Source organism: Panthera onca, chromosome B1 (assembly GCF_046562875.1).
Source record: "Panthera onca isolate mPanOnc1 chromosome B1, mPanOnc1 haplotype 2, whole genome shotgun sequence".
Lineage (NCBI taxonomy): Eukaryota > Metazoa > Chordata > Mammalia > Carnivora > Felidae > Panthera > Panthera onca.
In genome coordinates, this window is record NC_138342.1 from 149,849,351 (window position 1) to 149,867,347 (window position 17,997).

Below are 17,997 nucleotides of genomic sequence, written 5' to 3' on the forward strand. Positions count from 1 at the left end.
AATTTCTATACATTGGCAAAGAAAATGGAATATTAAAAAGATGCTACTTATAATAGCATCAGAAATATCAAGTACATATGGATAAGTCTAATAAAAGATATACAAAACTTGTGCAAAATGACAAAATTTTATTAAGAGACATTACAGAAGATCTGAATGAATTGAAAACTATATCATGTTCATGGATTAGAAGGCTCAGTACTGTAAAGATGTCTATTCTCTCCTAGGTTAATGTACAGATTCAATGCAATGTCAACCAAAAATTCCACAAAGTTCTTTTTTCTGGATGCGGGTAGCAGTTATATAGATGTTTATTTTTCCATAACTACTTAAACTGGACATTTATGTTTTATGCATTTTTGTATGCTTGCTTTATTTTAATTAAGTAAAAGAAATCATGGTGTAAAACAGTGTAATAAAATAGAATTATTGGGGCGCCTGGGTGGTTCAGTCCGTTGAGCCTCTGACTTCAGCTCAGGTCATGATCTCACAGCTTGTGGGTTCGAGCCCCATGTGGGGCTCTGTGCTGATAGCTCAGAGCCTGGAGCCTGCTTCGGATTCTGTGTTTCCCTCTCTCTCTCTGCCCCTCCCCTGCTCATACTCTTTCTCTGTCTCAAAAATAAACGTTAAAATTTTTAAAATATAAATAAATAAATAAATAAATAAGACCCCTCAAATTATAGAAGTTTGAAGCTCCCCAAAACCTGATTCCAACCTATGCTGTGAATACTTAAAGGAAGGAATTCTTACCTGCCTTGAATGTGAAGATTTGTAGCAATAAACAATGAACTATGGTTGTTATGAAAATTTGTCTGAACAATAGAGTCACTTGTAGATATATTTTAAATCAGGCATTGAGAATTGACAGTTCACCTACTCCAAGAATGCTTTCTACTTGCCAGAGATGAATTATTGCCTCCTGTGCACTAAATTTGTACCTTTTTCTCATTTTATTGAGGCATATGTTTTAGTCTGTTTGGGCTGCTATAAAAATTACACCATAGACTGGGTGGCTTATAAACAACAGAAATGTATTTCTCATAGTTCTAGAAACTGGGAAGTTCAAAACCAAGGTGCTGGCAGGTCTGTGTCTGATGAGTTGGCTTTCTAGTTCATATATGCTATCTTGTCACTTGTGTCCTCAGAGGGCAAAAGGAATGAGGGAGCTCTCAGGAGCCTCTTTCAGGAGGGCACTAATCCCATCCATGAAGGCTCGACTTCCTGGCCTAATCATCTCCCCAAGATGCTTCCTCTGAACACCATCACACTGAGGATTAGGTTTTAACGTATGAATTTTGGGAGGACACAAACATTCAGTCTTTGGCAGCATGTCTACTCTACTAGACAATGAACTCTAAAATGGCTAAGGCCCTGTTTCAATTATTTTTTTTATCCCAGGGCCTAGAAAAGATCCTAGTATGCAATAAAGGAGTGTTTTAACTGGCTCTTTTTAAAACTGTATTGTGTGTAAAGGAAGCCTAGCCACAAATCATTACTTCAGTAAAATTCATATGAAACTGATACATTGTTAAACCATACACATATGCATGAATTAACGTGGTCATATTTTGCAGGAGACAGATTATAAACTTCTAAGGGCAAGGACCAAACAACATTATGAATTATTTTAAAAATAAAAATGTAGAAATCCAGCATCCTAACACATTTGTTTCAGACTTTTTTAATAGATAAAAACTTACAAATATAACAGACCCCACCTTTAAACCATTCCTAGATAGTATCCATGGCCTCTCTCCTGAGAGATGAACCCCACCCTGAAGTTGGAATGTATCCATCCTGTTCATATGTTCTCATTTTTAACCACTTAAGAAAATATATCCACGAACAACAGATACTAGTATTCTATGTTTAATAGATGAAGGCAACATTATCTAATACAAATATGTATGACGTATATATAAACATTTAAATATCCTCGTAGCCACATTTCAAACCATAGCAACCAGTAAGATTTATTTTATTTTATTTATTTATTTTTTTAACGTTTATTTATTTTTGAGACAGAGAGAGACAGAACATGAACGGGGGAAGGGCAGAGAGAGAGCGAGACACAGAACTGGAAGCAGGCTCCAGGCTCTGAGCCATCAGCCCAGAGCCCGACGCGGGGCTCGAACTCAACCAGTAAGATTTATTTTAATGTTATATCTCATTTAAGCCAGTATGTTCAAAATATTATCATTTCAACATGTAATAATATAAAAATTATTAATGAGCTTTTCAATATACTTACAAAAAAATTTCTGGTACTCAGTCTTTGAAATGCTGCTAGTAGTTCACACATCACATCTCAACTTGGATTCTAAATTCAGATTTCACAAAATTTAAGTTGAAAAAATATATCCGTATACCCAAGTTGTTCCAAACACACTTAAAGGTTTTCCAATAACTGAAATCCGTTTTTAAAATTTAAATTAGTTAAAATTAAATTAACAATTCAGCTTTTCAGTAGAAATAACCACATTTCAAGTGCTCAATAGCCACATACGGCTAGCAGATACCGTTAGTGCAGCTTAAAAAGATAACACAAAATGCCATTCAGCATCTTTTTTTTGCCCATTCAATATCTGTAATATTTTAACGCCCCCCCCCCTTTTTTTTTTCCTTTACCATATTCTAGAAAGGAAAAGCAAAAATGGAATAGATGACTTTGAATTTCAGGGCAGCTGACATTTACATTTTTAAAAATATGATTTATCACTAAATTCACTCAGTAAATCTAAAAGAACTTTCAAAAGAACTTACTGCTTCGTATTTTTTAACAATGGGATTGCTGAACAGGATACATCTGATAAAAATAATGACGCGCTGTAACCAGCCAAAGCGCAGCTTTCGTATCCGCCGCTCCCATTCTTCTAACCTGCCCTGCACAAGCACGCGCTCACAGGCACGCACGCACATACACGCAAAGGCGCACACATACACGTACCTACACTCACGCACACACATACCCGCACGCTACACGGTCTGGCCCACAGGCGCTGGCGGATACCCAAGAAAATGCGGTTTCTTTCTCCCCTCTCGCTCCGCAGAGCGAACGCCGGGGTTTCTGAAGAGCACTCATGCTAACTCGGTATTGGTGGGGGTTCCATATCCTCTTTTAAAGAGACTGGACTCCGCCCCATTAGAGGAGAAACTGCAAAGGTTGGAAGTGGAGGCGGAAAGAAGCCCTGTTATTAACCAACTCGTCAGCAGCTCCACCTCAGGAAGCGGCCGACTTTGTGTGCGCCCAAGAATGAAACGTGTTCCTTGCAGGAATGTGCAAGGATTTAAAAAGGGCCTTAAGCTGAGGCACTTGGGAAGAAGCCATGTCACGGTCGAGGTCGAGATGGGCGTTTTCGCCTAAGCAGGCGCCCCTAAACAATCTGATGCGTCAATGAACGGAACTGTTATCCAGCAGCCGGGTTAGCGGCAGGACCTCCAGGACCCGAAGAGGGCCAGCTTGCATGAATTTTCCTTGGTTTGGGTTTCCCACAAAAGCATGACCACACCAAGCCTTTTTCCACAGATATGAAAAGCCCCGAAACTTTTTTACTCCACACCTTCACTCTCCTCCCCTCTTAGCCCCAGCCCCCGGCATTTTGCGCTTCGTCTCTGGAGCTGAGTGACCTCTTCCTCTAGAATGCCAACTCTGCAAAATCCCGGTAGCTAAACACAATCCAACCTCGCGGGAGGGACAAGAAGCGAGAAAACATCACAACCCTCAAATACACGCCCCTGTTTTCCCCATGCTTTAAAAAAAGAAGCAGCAGCAGCCCAGCCTGTCTCTACGCGATGCATGCTAGGATTAGTAGTTCTCCCAATCCCTGAGGCGCCGAGTCAGGGAAGAACTCAGGTTGACTCTCCCGCCGAGAACTACAATTCCCGTGGTGCCCTGCGACAGAGTGGAAGGGGCGGGACAGGAGAGGGCGCGTCGCGCTTGCGCAAGACAAGGGGCTGGAGGGAGGCGGAGGCGCTCGGGTCCAACTGCTGAAGCGTCTCCATGTGACAGTGAGTGGGGTCCTAACTCTTGGCGCCGCCTGACTCTGGTTCTTAACCCAAAGCACTGTCCACTGTCCCGACGCCAGCAGATCCCAGCAGGCTAGGGCGCTTGGTGTTTGGTCGTGCCGCCGGAGGAATTGTCGCCGCCGGGTCAGGTGCCTGAGAGACCCCGCGGAGACCCCAGAGTCTCCGGAGAGAGGCGGAGCGGCGAGGCGAGCGGGGATTTCTGTCAGCGCCGGCGTCCCAGAGCGCGGAGACATGAACGGCTTCACGCCCGAGGAGATGAGCCGCGGCGGGGACGCGGCAGCCGCTGTGGCCGCCGTGGTCGCTGCCGCCGCCGCCGCTGCCGCTTCGGCAGGGAACGGGGCAGGGGCCGGCGCCGGGGCTGAGGTGCCGGGTGCCGGGGCCGTCTCGGCGGCTGGGCCCCCGGGAGCGGCAGGGCCCGGGCCCGGACAGCTGTGCTGTCTGCGGGAGGAAGGTGAGCGGTGCGGCCGTGCGGCAGGCAACGCCAGCTTCAGCAAGAGGATCCAGAAGAGCATCTCCCAGAAGAAGGTGAAGATCGAGCTGGATAAGAGCGTAAGTGACGGCGGGACGGGACGGCCTTGCCCTGCCCACCCCCTTGGGGCTCCGGGAGCGGTGCAGACGGGGGTTGTTGGGCGGAGGGTTCAGGGGTCCCCCTAGACCTGGCTGCAGTGGGAACCCGTTGTGTGGTCTCTGGTAGGAAGCAAACAACAAAGTCGCTGCAACTCTGACCTCCACCCCCACCGACACACTCGCATTCCGTGATTCCGCTCCTCCCCCACCCCCCTGCCCGCGCCCCACCCCCACCCCCCCGCGCGCTCCAGGAGTCGATTCTGTTCGCAGTCTTCCCCCTTCCTCCTTCCCTGAGATCGGGAAACGAAACAAAGGGACCGCCGCTCGGAGGGCCCGGAGTAGTTTTCTTGCAACCCGGCAGGCTCCTTCTGGAATGGAGGCGCCTTCTTTGTTTTGCTGCCCTCGCTGGCGTTTGGCCCCAGGGAGCAGCTCCCCTTGTGTAGGGAAAGTGGAGTCCTGCCACGACCAAGGACCTGATAACCTCAGCGAGAAAGACCCCTTTCCCCGTTCGTCCGAGTACCGTGTGAGGGAAGCGGAGCTCACCCCGCGCCTTGCGGGGAGCGGGGATTGTGAACGATGTCAGCATCTAGCGCAGCTGCTGGGAACGTGGGGAACACGTAGCCTCTGCTGTTTTGCCATCCGTTTGGCAGCCATCGGGATTTTTTTTTCCGTCCTTTCTTCGCACGTCTGGTGGTGGTGGTGGTGGTGGTGGTGGTGGTTTTTGACCCTCTATAAGGTTTTTAGAAACAAGCGTCGCCACTTTTAGGAGTTCTGGCTGGCAGTAAATGAATCACAAGATGCCAGAATCTAGTACGCATTCTGCATATTTTTAACTTGGACTTAGTTTAAAAGTTAATTTAAAAGCTTTAGGCCTTAATCATTTGGTTTTTTAAAGGAGTTTAACTTAGTATATGAAGCTCAATATTTCACGTGTTACCATGCAGCTCTCAAGACTACATTTAATTGAAGCTTTTGCAAAGTTTATTTGTGATACTTTCTGCCTGTTAAACAGGTAGTTAGTTCTTGGTCATGCTCATGAGCAACTTTTCAAGTAAACTTGAATTTCACATTCCTTTGGTTGGGAAAACATATTACAGATAAATGCACTCATTAAATATTCAAATTTATAATTCAAGTTTAAATGTAAGTAGGATATGAAATCAATAGCTCATTTGTAAAAGTGGATAGTTTTGTATCTGTATGATAATTTGGGTGTTGAGAAAGAATCGAAAGCATACATCATGCTATTAAAATACACTCTTTGAATAAATACTATGAAATAGCAAAATTGTGGGCAACGTCATCTTTCCCCTTGATAAAAAAAACAGCATGACCTAGTAAATCTAGTTCAGCCTCCCTGCAATTTAATGACAAAATCCAGAGAGTTGAAATTTCTCATTCTGCTTCTCTGTCTCCCTTCTCTCCTCTACTTACACCACTCCCCACCCACCCCACCCCCCAATCTTCTTAACTGTACTGCTGGACATGGTATGTTTTAACTGGATGCAGGACTTAAGCATAGAAACATGCTGTTGTCTTAACAGTGGCCTGTTTTGACTGTTTTTATTTTTAATAGTTCACTGTGCCCAGTGTATTTTACTAATACATAGGTTACATAATCATAAATAGTCTGTGAAACTTTTGTTTCAGGCAAGGCATCTTTACATTTGTGATTATCATAAAAACTTAATTCAGAGTGTTCGAAACAGAAGAAAGAGGAAAGGGAGTGATGATGATGGAGGAGATTCACCTGTTCAAGATATTGATACTCCAGAGGTAGATAAAGTTTCTGTATGTTAAATGTAAATCCTAAGTATTCCATTCTGTAACTTGTATTAAAAGATATGAACGCCTTTTAAAAATGCTTAAAGCAAAAAATCTGAAAATGAAAGTAAAATTAAATACAGCCAGTTTACAAGCAGTTACACAATTTAACTTGTGTTTTCAGTTGACAATGCTTATAGCTCTGTTGCCTTCTAACTTTTTTTTTGCTCCCAGTTTTCAATATTTATCTTCAAAAGATTAAAGTGTTTAATACATTTATAGTTTTGATTATATAAAAGGGATAATGGAATGGACTTAAGTAATGTAATTTTTGTTGTTTAATAATGGAATTACATTTTTATTGTGCCAAAATTGAAATGTTTTTGTATGTATCAAAGATAACTATTTTGAAAATTGTATGAACTAATTCATATATGTTTAATTTTCCTAGGTTGATTTATATCAATTACAAGTAAATACACTTCGGAGATACAAAAGACACTTCAAACTGTCAACCAGACCAGGACTTAATAAAGCACAACTTGTTGAGGTATTTATGAGTTTTAAACTATTTACACTTTAAATGAGCCTGTTCATACAAAAAAGAGGCATTAAAGGCTAATGAAATTGTTAATGTAGAATATATACCAATGCATGTTAGTTGGATCAGTTAATAAAAGATCTATTGTGGAAGAATCTAGTTTCTTAGAAATGTCTGTCTGCCTCTTAAATTTCTGTATGTTACAACTACTTACTGGATTGTATGTAGTTTTCTAAGCATCTTCTAATACTGACTCTCAGAAATATTGGGTGATAATTTTTAAATTCTCATTCTAGAAATCTGTTGGTTTTAAAATTCTACTTAGTAAACATTTATTGAACACCTAATTGAGGCATAATAAAAGAAATTGATAAGCTTTGATGTCGTCATTAGAATTTATTTTTTGAAGTTTCTGATTGATTAGATCTACAGATAAACCCATAAATAGTATTCCTATTTGTGGATTTAACTTGTTGATTTAACTATTTCAGAATTTGGCCTTATTGATGTTTGTTTTATTTGAGGTGTCTATGCTTTCGTCACATCTAGAAGATGCAAAGACTCTTGTCCAACATTTTACGTAGTTTTTGCTTTGTTATAAAACTAACTTCTAGTCCTTTGGTAAATTTTGAAATGTGTGTGTTCTCAGGAATTAATAGAACCAAGAAATCTGTGAATCCAATTAAGGTGTCTATAGATTTATATATTTATACTTTAATCATTTTACATAAAAATGCTTAGTCTACTAGACAGAATAGAAATGTAAACATATAAATCAGTTTTATCATATTTTTTAGCTTGGGGGTTTAGTAAGGCAACGTTTTCTAAAACATGCACATTGAATAAGGTAAAAGATACAGAAAGTATAATTCTTTGGCAGAATGCTTTTTAACATTGTTGAGATCTAACATACTGACTTTTTAGCCAGAATTTCCTCTTTCCATCTTGCCACAAAAATTCAGTTTTTCTTTAAATTTGATACAACAGAAACACAGATATTATCTATTGTGATGAAACTGTATCCATATATACTGATACTGATCAAGTGGAAGTTACTTTTGTTTTGAGACAAATGAGAACCAGAGAACTAATTATTTCATATGTTATATTTAATGTATGGTTGACCCTCGAATGACTCAGGGGTTGGGGGCACAGTTAGAAATCTGCATATAACTTTTGATTGTCCAAAAACTTAGCTACTAATAACCTACTGTTGACTGGAACCCTTCCTGAAGACATAAACTGTCCAATTATCATATTCTGTATGTCTTAGGTATTATATATATTCTTATTGTGTTAGAATAAAGTAAGCTAAAGAAAATTAAATGTTATTAAAATCATGTGGAAGAGAAAGTATATTTATAATACTGTGCTGTATTTATTGGGGAAAAAAAGCATGTAAATGGACCCTTGCAGCTCAAACCTGTATTATACAAGGGTCAGCTGTATTTTTTTTTTTTTTAATGTCTAAGTCACAACTCAAATATTTGCTAGTCTGATCTTTAAAAAGTTATATTATTTCCAGAGCTATTTTCTTCTTTAGAAATGAGAAACAATCCAAACAGCCATGAGTGTTATAGTTTACTTAGTCAGAAATGCAGATAAGTGGTAAGTGATCCCAGAGTCAGATGACTGTCCTCCTTAAATCTTATCATATGAATAACTTTTTCATTAAGAAGTTTTATTTTCTACAATCTAGATAAGCATATCAACACCCTAGTTTAATCTATTGTACTTCTATTGGTAGTTGCAGTGCACATGTTAGATTAGCATAATGAAAAGGCCAGAGGGCAGATAAATATTCTTCAGTGAAAGTTCCTCTTTCCCCTCTCATTTTCCATGAATAATACTTATTCAGAAAAACTTTCGAGGAACTTTAACAAAGAGTACTGCCAGTACCAAAACTTTTTCAACTATATATTTATCCTTTTTCTGTGAGTAGGGTCTACATTCTGTTTATTTCATTGGTACCTAAAGTTTAAAAATATTTACTTACTAATGTAGATTCTAATTATAAAATTTAAATACATCCTAAATTAATGTATCTTTAATTGAATGGGTTGGAGGGTCCTTTGAAATCACACTATCTCTTTCTTATTCTGATGTGCTTTTCATCTTGCTGGTATTTTGTTAAACAGTTTATTTTTAAAAAGAGGTAGCTCTTATCACATAGCACATTTTCTTTTAATTAAAGTGTTTTTTTTTTTACCTAGTATGAAATCTGTTAATATCTATAATTTAATTTCAATTTTTTTTTTTTTTTTTTTATAGATAGTTGGTTGCCACTTTAGGTCTATTCCAGTGAATGAAAAAGACACCTTAACATATTTCATCTACTCAGTGAAGAATGACAAGAACAAATCAGATCTCAAGGTTGATAGTGGTGTTCACTAGGAGAGATGGAATTGAGACTAAGACTTGGATGTTCAGATGTTAAGACTGTTTACTGTTTTTTCACATGTAGAAATGTTCCTTGTGTATTTTTTTACAGAGGATTTTCTCTGGTTTTATTTTCTTTGTTTCTGACTCTAATAATTAGTTGGAAACTCATGTAAAATGAGCTTTCCTAGATTAAAAAATATTTTAAATAAAGGTGATTACTATTATAGTTGCTTCAGTGTATTCATTTTGTGAAACTTGATTTTTATATTAAACTGATTAGGTACTAGTTTTAATTGAGAGTTTAATGTAAGGATCATTTTGTTACCACTTTTTTTTTAAGGTTAAGGAGAAATAACAAATGTAGTACATTTGCTTTCTCTGGGATGATCTGATTTGGAATCAAGGATATCCTAATTAGCATTATTTTTTAAAGTGCTTTTTAGTGCTAACAGGTTTGAAAAATAGACTTCCATTGAGGTGCAACTTCTTTCTTATTTCCATTATTATTATTATTACTACTACTACTTGATAAAGTATTAGGAAGAACAGTTTAATTTATATACCTACCTCCTTCCAAAGAAGACTTAATGTGTCAGAAAAGATTAACACAATGCTGAAAGTTGAAATAACATAGAATTAATTTTGTTTCTTTAAATTTTGTCTTAGAGAAAAGATGTTTATATGGAATGAACATAGAAGTTCTGCAGTGCCCATTAATTTTCATTCATGCCCTATATTGTTTACATTGCAAATTAAAACTCTTAAGTTGGAGAGATCTAGAAATCAAACAAGATCTTTAAAGTCTGGTCCATATGTAGCTCTGACTTGATTTATATCCTATTTTCCTTTACGTTTCATTCTCGGCCCGTTTTCTGTTAAAATTCTTACAATTACAAATCAAATTTATAGTTTATCACACCAAAACAAAACATTAGCTTCAGTTAATGTCCTTGACTATGGTGCAGATTTTAGGCTGGAAATGAATGGATCAAAACATTAATGTAGCTCAAGGTTTCTCAAGGTTGACATTTGGGCCTTTATTCTTTATTGTGGGAGATGTCCTATGTGTTACAGTTTTAGCAGCATCATGCAGGCCACACTAGTGCCAGTGGCACTCCAAAGGTGTGACAACCAAAGCTATCCCTAAATGTTGCCAAACATGCCCTAGGAAGCAAAATTACCCATAGTGAAGAACCACTGATGTAGCTGAATCTAAAGTACTGGTTTATTAGAAGCTTCGTCCATGTATTTTTAAATGTACGGAGTGTATTGGCATATTTCACAAATCACATATTTCACAAAATATGGTGAAAAATAAAGCAACTATTCTTGGTTCTTGCTGTAACTATTTAAAGATTTACAGTTGACCCTTTAACAATGCAGGGACTGGGGTGGCAACCACTGACTGCATGGTTGAAAATCCATATACAACTTTGGACTTTCCCCAAATTTAACTACTAATAGCCTACTGTTGGCTGGGAGCCTCTTTGATAACATAAACAGTTAATTAACATATATTCTGTATGTTACATATATTATATGCTGTATGCTTATAATAAAGTAAGCTAGAGGAAAGAAAATGTTATTAAAACCGTAAGGAAGAAAAAATACGTTTTCAGTACTGTGCTGTAAAGAATCTGCATATATGTGGACTTGCACAGTTCAAATCCATGTTGTTCAAGGGTCAACTGTACTTTATTCATGGGCAGAGACTGTGATAATTGGTATTAACAGAATCCTGTCATTTCTGGCATTCCAGAAATCTTTGTGAGAAGTTTTAGCTATCTGAAAGTGAACCACATAACTAGAACAGGATGGTTTATTTGAAGAAAGTAATAACTTCCACATATTTTTATCTAAATCTATAAAGTATAAAAAGTTAATTTTTTTAATGTTTATTTTTGAGAGAGACCGAGCATGAGTGGGGGAGGGGCAGAAAGAGAGAATCTGAAACAGGCTGTAGGCTCCAACCTGTCAGCACAGAGCCTGATGCAGGGTTTGAACCCACGAACCGTGAAATCATGACCTGAGCCAAAGTCAGACACTTAACTGACTAAGACACCCAGGTGCCCCAAAAGTTAATTTTTTAATAAAACTTGACTGTAGGGTTACTTTTTCCTACAAAAACACTCCATTCTTGTGAAAGAAGCTTGAAATAATTTGCTTACATTAAATTATCTGTTTATGATGTAACATTTGACTAGCTGTGTTAATTTCATATAGTTAATTATTTGCATAAAATGTAGTTGGATAAAAAGTGAAAAGAGTTCTGGATGTTAGTTATCCAATGAAATTAAATCCTTGTGAGAGCAATTTAAAGCATGAAAAATTGAGAACTTCATCAAAGCTGAGGAACTCAAGATTCTGCAGTTTTATATAAAATTTGTAATTATTTGCTATTAGGTTTTAAAATTTAATTCACTAGAAATCTTTTTCTGTGTTTATATCTGAACCAAAAAAAAAATCGCATATCTCTGTAAGGGCATAGGTTACTTCTAATGTTAGAGCATCAGAAGAATCCAAAATTGGGATAAAAGGAAAAAAACATAATGAGTAGCAGGTATTCAAGAAATAAGTCAGTTATTTGGTAGAACTATCTTTTATTGAGCAATTTAGGAAAAGGCTAAAAATTAGTACCTGAAATATATTTCTTTACAAAAACAAGCTCTATATGTTATTTCTACGTAAAGTTTTTTTTTTAATTGAGGTAAAATTTATATGGTAGTATTCCATTTTAAACTATATAATTTGGTGGTATTTAGTGTATTCACAATGTTGTATAACCACCCGTTCTAATTTCAAAATTTTTCATCACCCCATAAAAACACTCGTAAGTAATCAATCACTTCCGTTTCCTCCTCTTCATCCCCTGCTAACCTCTAATCTGCTTTCTGGCTCTATGAATTTGCCCATTATGAATATATCCTACAAAGGGATTCATATATGTCCTTTTGGGTTTTTTCACATAGCATGTGTGTTCAAGGTTCGTCCAAGTTGCGGTATATTCATCAGTACTTTTTTCCTTTTAATAGCTGAATAATATTCAATTGTGTGGTATGTGATGTGTTTGTATGTGTGTATGTGTATCACAATTTGTTCATCCGTAGATGTACATTTGGGTTTCTACCTTTGGCTATTAATAATCCTGCGATGAACATTTCTGTACGTGTTTCTTTTTGAACATGTTTTCATTTCTTTTAGGTATATACCTAGAAGTAGAATTGTTGAATCATATGGTAATTCTAGATTTAACTTTTTGAGGAGCCTCCAGATTTCCATAGTAGCTATACCATTTTACATTCCCACAGCAATGTGCAAGAGTTTCTATGTCTCCAAATTGCCAATACTGTATTTCCTTTTTTTTTAATTAAATTCATCCTACTGGGTGTTAAATGGTATCTCATTGTAGTTTTGATTTGCATTTCCTTAATGACCATTGATACTGAATATCGTTTCACATGCATGTTGTCCACTTGTATTATCTTCTTTAGAGAATATCTATTTAAATCCTTTGCTTATTTTTTTTTTTAATTGGATTGATTGTCTTCTTGTTGCAGGAGTTTTTCTGTATATGGATATTAAGTCCATATTTGATACACAAGTTGCAAATATTTTCTCCCATTCTGTGGATTGCCTTTTCATATTCTTGATAATGTTCTTTGATGCACAAAAGGTTTTAGTTTTTATGTAGTCTAATTTATTTTTTCTTTTGTTACTCTTTTGGTATCAGATCTAAGAATTCATTGCCAAATCTGAGGTTATGAAGCTTTTAACTTCAGGACTTAAATTCAGGTCATTGGCCTGTTTTGAGTCAATTTTTGTACATGGAGTGAGGTAGAGGTTCAACTTAATTGTTTTGAATGTGGTTATCCATTTGTCTCAGCACCATTTATTGAAGACTATTTTTCACTGAATGGTTTTGGCACCCTTGTCAAAAATCAATTTGCCATAGATGTTTGGGTTTATTTATGTATTCTCAATTCTATTACATTGGTTCATATATCTATTCTTATGCCAGTACTAGAATCTTTTGACTGTTGCAGCCTTGCAGTAAGTTTTGAAGTCAAGAAGTGTGAGTTCTCCTACCTGTTTTCCTTTTTCAATATCATTTAGGCTGTCTGAGATCCTTTGTAGTTCCATATTGGTTTTTCCGTTTCTTGCCAAAAAGCCTTTAGAATTTTGACGAAGGCTGTATTAAATCTCTAGATCACTTTAAGATTGCCATATTAACAATGTTAAGTATATCAGTCCATGAACATGGGATGTCTTTCCATTTATTTTGGTTTTTAAAAATTTCTTTCAGCAATGTTTATAGTTTCCAGTTTCCATGCCCCACACCATCTTGATTAAATTTATTTCTGATCTTTTATTCTTTTTGATGCTACTGTAAATAGAATTATTTTCTTGATTTCTTTTTGTGTATTGTTTATTACTGGTGTAAAGAAACACAACTGATTTTTTGTGTGTTGACCCCTACAACTGCTGAATTTCATTTATTACCTCTAGTGGTATTTGTGTATATTCTAGGAGGTTTTCTATATACAGACTCATGTTAACTGTGAACAGAAATAGTTTTATTTCTTCCTTTCCAATTTGGATATCATTTAATAATAATAATAATTATTATTATTATTATTATTATTATTTTGCCAAAATGCTCTAGCTAGGATTTCCAGTACAGTGTTGACTAGCAGTGGTGAAAGCAGGCATCCTTGTCTTGTTCTTTTCTTTGGAGGAGATGTTTCAGTCTTTTACCATTGACTATGATGTTATCTGTAAGTGTTTCATAAATGCATTTTATCATGTTAAGGAAATTCCCCTCTATTTGTAGTTTTCTGGGTATTTTTATCTTGAAATGGTGTTGAATTTTGTAAAATACTTTTTCTGTAACTATTGAGATGATCATGTGTTTTCCCCCCTTTAGTCTATTAATGTGGTATATTACATCAAATGATTTTCTTTTTCTTTCTTTCTTTCTTTCTTTCTTTCTTTCTTTCTTTCTTTCTTTTAATTTATTTATTTTGGGCACCTGGGTGGCTCAGTCACTTAAGCGTCTGACTTCAGCTCAGGTCATGATCTCACGGGTTTGTGAATTCAAGTCCCATGTCAGGCTCTGCTAACAACTCAGAGCCTAGAGCCTGCTTCAGATTCCATGTCTCCGTCTCTGTCCCTTCCCTACTCTCACTCTGTCTCTCTCTCTCAAAAGTAAATAAAAATTTTTTTAAAAATTTATTTATTTTGAGAAAGGATGAGGGAGGAGCAGAGAGAGAAAGAGAGAGAGAATCCCAAGCAGGCTCACATTATCAGCATAGGGCCAGACACAGGGCTCAAACTCACCAACTAGGAGATCATGATCTGAGCCAAAGTCAGACACTCAACTGACTGAGCCACCCAGATTCCCCTCAAATGGTTTTCTTATATTGAGTCACCCTTGCATTCTTGGGATAAATTTTACTTGGTCATGGTATATAATCCTTCTAATGTGCTTTTCGGTTTGGCTTCTTAATATTTTTTTGAAGAGTTTTGTATCTATATTCATAGGGAATATTGGTCTGTAGTTTCCTCAAATTATCCATGCCTGACTTTGGTATCAGGATAATGTTGATACGGGTTTTTATTTGTAAAATTCTTGGAATATAGGGGCTACATATATGCCATATATTTCTCTCTAGATACACCACTCTGCAAAGTTGAGTCCATCATGGTGATATCATTCTATAGAAGTAAATTGGAGAAGCTAAATCAGTGTCAATTTACTATAATTTTCTAATATGAATTTCTCTTCAAATCTTTGAGAGTAAAGTTTGGGCTTAGGCTCTTAATGCAAAATGATTTAGAAATATATGAATTTGATTATTTTTTCTTTTTTGGGAGAATTACTTTAAAGCCTGTAATGCTTTACTGATGGGATCATTTCCATTTTATTTTATTATTTTTTAATGTTTATTTTTAAGAGAGAGAGTATGCATGTGCAACCCGGCGGGGGGGGGGGGGGGTGGGGGGGGGTGGTTAGAGGTAGACACAGAATCAATCCAAAGCAGGCTCCCGGCTCTGAGCTGTCAGCACAGAGTCCAATATGGGGCTCCAACCTCACAAATTGTGAGATCATGACCTGAGCCAAAGTTGGACGCTAAACCAACTGAGCTACTCAGGCACCCCGGAATCATTTACATTTTAAAAGCACCTGCCATATTTTGCAGAAATGATTTTTTTTTAAGTTTATTTATTTTGAGAGACAGAGCATGAGTTGGGGGAGGGACAGAGAGGGGGAGAATCCCAAGCAGGCTCCATGCTGTCAGCACGCAGAGTCCCATGTGGGGCTCAGACTCACTAAACCATGAGATCATGACCTGAGCGAAATCAAGAGTCAGGGACTTAACCAACTGAACCACCCAGTCGACCCACAAAAATGATTTCTTTTGGAAAGAAGTCCTGTGCACCTGTGAGCACCTATACGGAAGTTAAAATTTTAAGACGATCTGTTGAATGTTCTTAATTTGTCCTTCCCTTCCTCCAGTGGTTGTTGCTCATTGTTTGGGTTCTCCATACTCAATACTGGGTTCCAATACTCAAATGATCTTTTAGGATTAGTACTTAATCCCAGAAAACAAAAATATTCAAGGCATTCCTATGGATTATGATGAGGAAAGGGGAAATTTTATCAAGAAGAGATGAGCTATTAGTGAGTATTACTGTCAACTCTGTGCTCAGATTCATATGGAAAAGTATATAAAATATCAAAGATAAAAAATACAGAAATTGTTAAATCAGGGGGCATTTAGTTTATATGAGCTAGCTGAAGTGTACAATCCTATGTCCCGTATCAGTAAAGGTTTGTTTTCCTAAAAAGGAAATAGATTAGATGATACTATTAAATAATGTAGTGGTTAAGATTCTAGATGCTAGAGTAAGACTAGTCCTATTCAGAACCTGGCACTACTCTGATAATGTAACTTCAAACTATTTAATCTCTCTAAACCTTGGTGCTTTGCGTATAAAACAGAGATCATGACCATACCTACCTCATTCATTTGTAAGACAGTGTTAAGAAAAATAGTAAATTTTTAATAAAAGCTTTATTGTCTTTTCTTGTAGCTAAAAGCTATTGACAAAATAACGCATCTGTTTATTAATGTGATTGAATGAAATGTTTGCTTTTAAAAATACATTGACCTAGTTGGGAAAAACTGCATAAGGTAAGTTGTGTGAACATTCATGTTTTTATATTTATTTGGTAATATAAAGAAGAATGTGTGCTTCTGTTACGCATTCATTTCTAAAAGACTAATTTCATATTACAAAAGTTATTTTCAGAAAGGGGAATATATGATGAATACTCATAATAATCTATAAAATTCCACTAAATATTTAGCTTTTTTTCAAATACTATTTTTCTCACCACATTTCATTTGCAGTAATAAGGAAACACTTCTTCAAGAGCCATTGTTGTCTTACTGATGCCCTCACGCTGATGTATCATTTATAAATAGAGATTCTGAATCTTTAACGCTTTTTTCCTCCCTCAAAGAGGGTCTATACCAAGTAGAAAATGAAACAGGTTTACTGATGATTTTCTTATGTACTTATTCTCTGCACTGTTTCAGAAAGGATCTAACACTTATATTATTTAGTCTGATTTTAATACCAATTAATTCAGTGAAAAAAGCCCTAATGAATTGTTTTGGTTTTTTTTAAACAATTCTACTTCTTCATGCATTTTTGTAGGAGGTCATACCATTAAAACACTGACTTATTTGTGTGTAGATTTTAAGGGGAACTGAATTCTGACTACTTCAAAATTGTTTGCTCCGGGGCGCCTGGGTGGCGCAGTCGGTTAAGCGTCCGACTTCAGCCAGGTCACGATCTCGCGGTCTGTGAGTTCGAGCCCCGCGTCAGGCTCTGGGCTGATGGCTCGGAGCCTGGAGCCTGTTTCAGATTCTGTGTCTCCCTCTCTCTCTGCCCCTCCCCCGTTCATGCTCTGTCTCTCTCTGTCCCAAAAATAAATAAAAAACGTTGAAAAAAAAAATTAAAAAAAAAAAAAAAAAAAAATTGTTTGCTCCAGTCCAGTAACACTTACTGGATACTAAATAGAGAACAGATACTGTTCTGGGTGTGGTCCTCAGAAACAGATCAGGGACCTCCAAGTACATATTTCAATTAAATAATGTCACTTTTATTCACAAAATGATAGGTCTACTGCATGGTATGGTACTAAAGTTTTCCCCATAACAATACTTTGTATTAGCCTCTAAACTTGCCCTCTTTGGCAGGCTTCCCATTTATAAATAAGAAATTTTTTTTGTAGTTATTAAACTTTGTTAGAATACAAGTTCCAAGAGGAAAGGTCCATCTTATTTATTACTATATCCCCAGATCTAAATAATAGCTGGTGCTTAGCAAACATTTAATACATTTTTATAGAATGAAGGACTTTCTGAAATTATCACTGATGGCCACTAGTCAATGCATACCTCCTGAGATATGGGGCATAGTCTGAAGCTGCCTCTATCAGAAAATATCTTTGAAGATTTACCTTTAACATTCATGTGACTTTAATCCATTAAAAATTTCTTTTAATATGTTATTCTCAAGAAAAATTGATACATCAGGGATAAACATCATAATTTTGAGAATAGAGCTCTATGTGTGAGTGTGCAGTGTATGGGCTTTGGAATTAGAACTCTGTTCAAATTCTGCCTTGATTTTTAGCAATTATC

General features: G+C 36.9%; 2 protein-coding genes across 4 annotated transcripts in view; both read left to right on the top strand.

Moving 5' to 3' along the window:
* The first annotated feature begins 3,951 nt into the window (after positions 1–3,951).
* SAP30 (Sin3A associated protein 30) lies at positions 3,952–9,504 on the top strand. 2 transcript variants are annotated; one of them, XM_060653770.2, is made up of 4 exons: positions 3,952–4,575; positions 6,244–6,369; positions 6,809–6,907; positions 9,170–9,504. In XM_060653770.2, the coding sequence occupies exons 1-4, from the start codon at positions 4,258–4,260 to the stop codon at positions 9,290–9,292; spliced, it is 666 nt and encodes a 221-aa protein (XP_060509753.1). In that variant the 5' UTR covers positions 3,952–4,257; the 3' UTR covers positions 9,293–9,504. The 2 variants fall into 2 exon arrangements, with proteins under 2 accessions (XP_060509753.1, XP_060509754.1); XM_060653771.2 differs by lacking the exon at positions 6,244–6,369.
* A 5,785-nt stretch (positions 9,505–15,289) lies between these two features.
* Positions 15,290–17,997, top strand: part of LOC144616123 (uncharacterized) — a 33,967-nt gene continuing 31,259 nt past the window's right edge. The window contains exon 1 of one of the 2 annotated variants that reach the window (XR_013555096.2): positions 15,290–16,476. The gene's annotated coding sequence lies outside the window, so the exon portion shown is untranslated. The remainder of the gene's footprint in view (positions 16,477–17,997) is intronic. The other variant, XM_078445605.2, reaches the window with a different exon arrangement.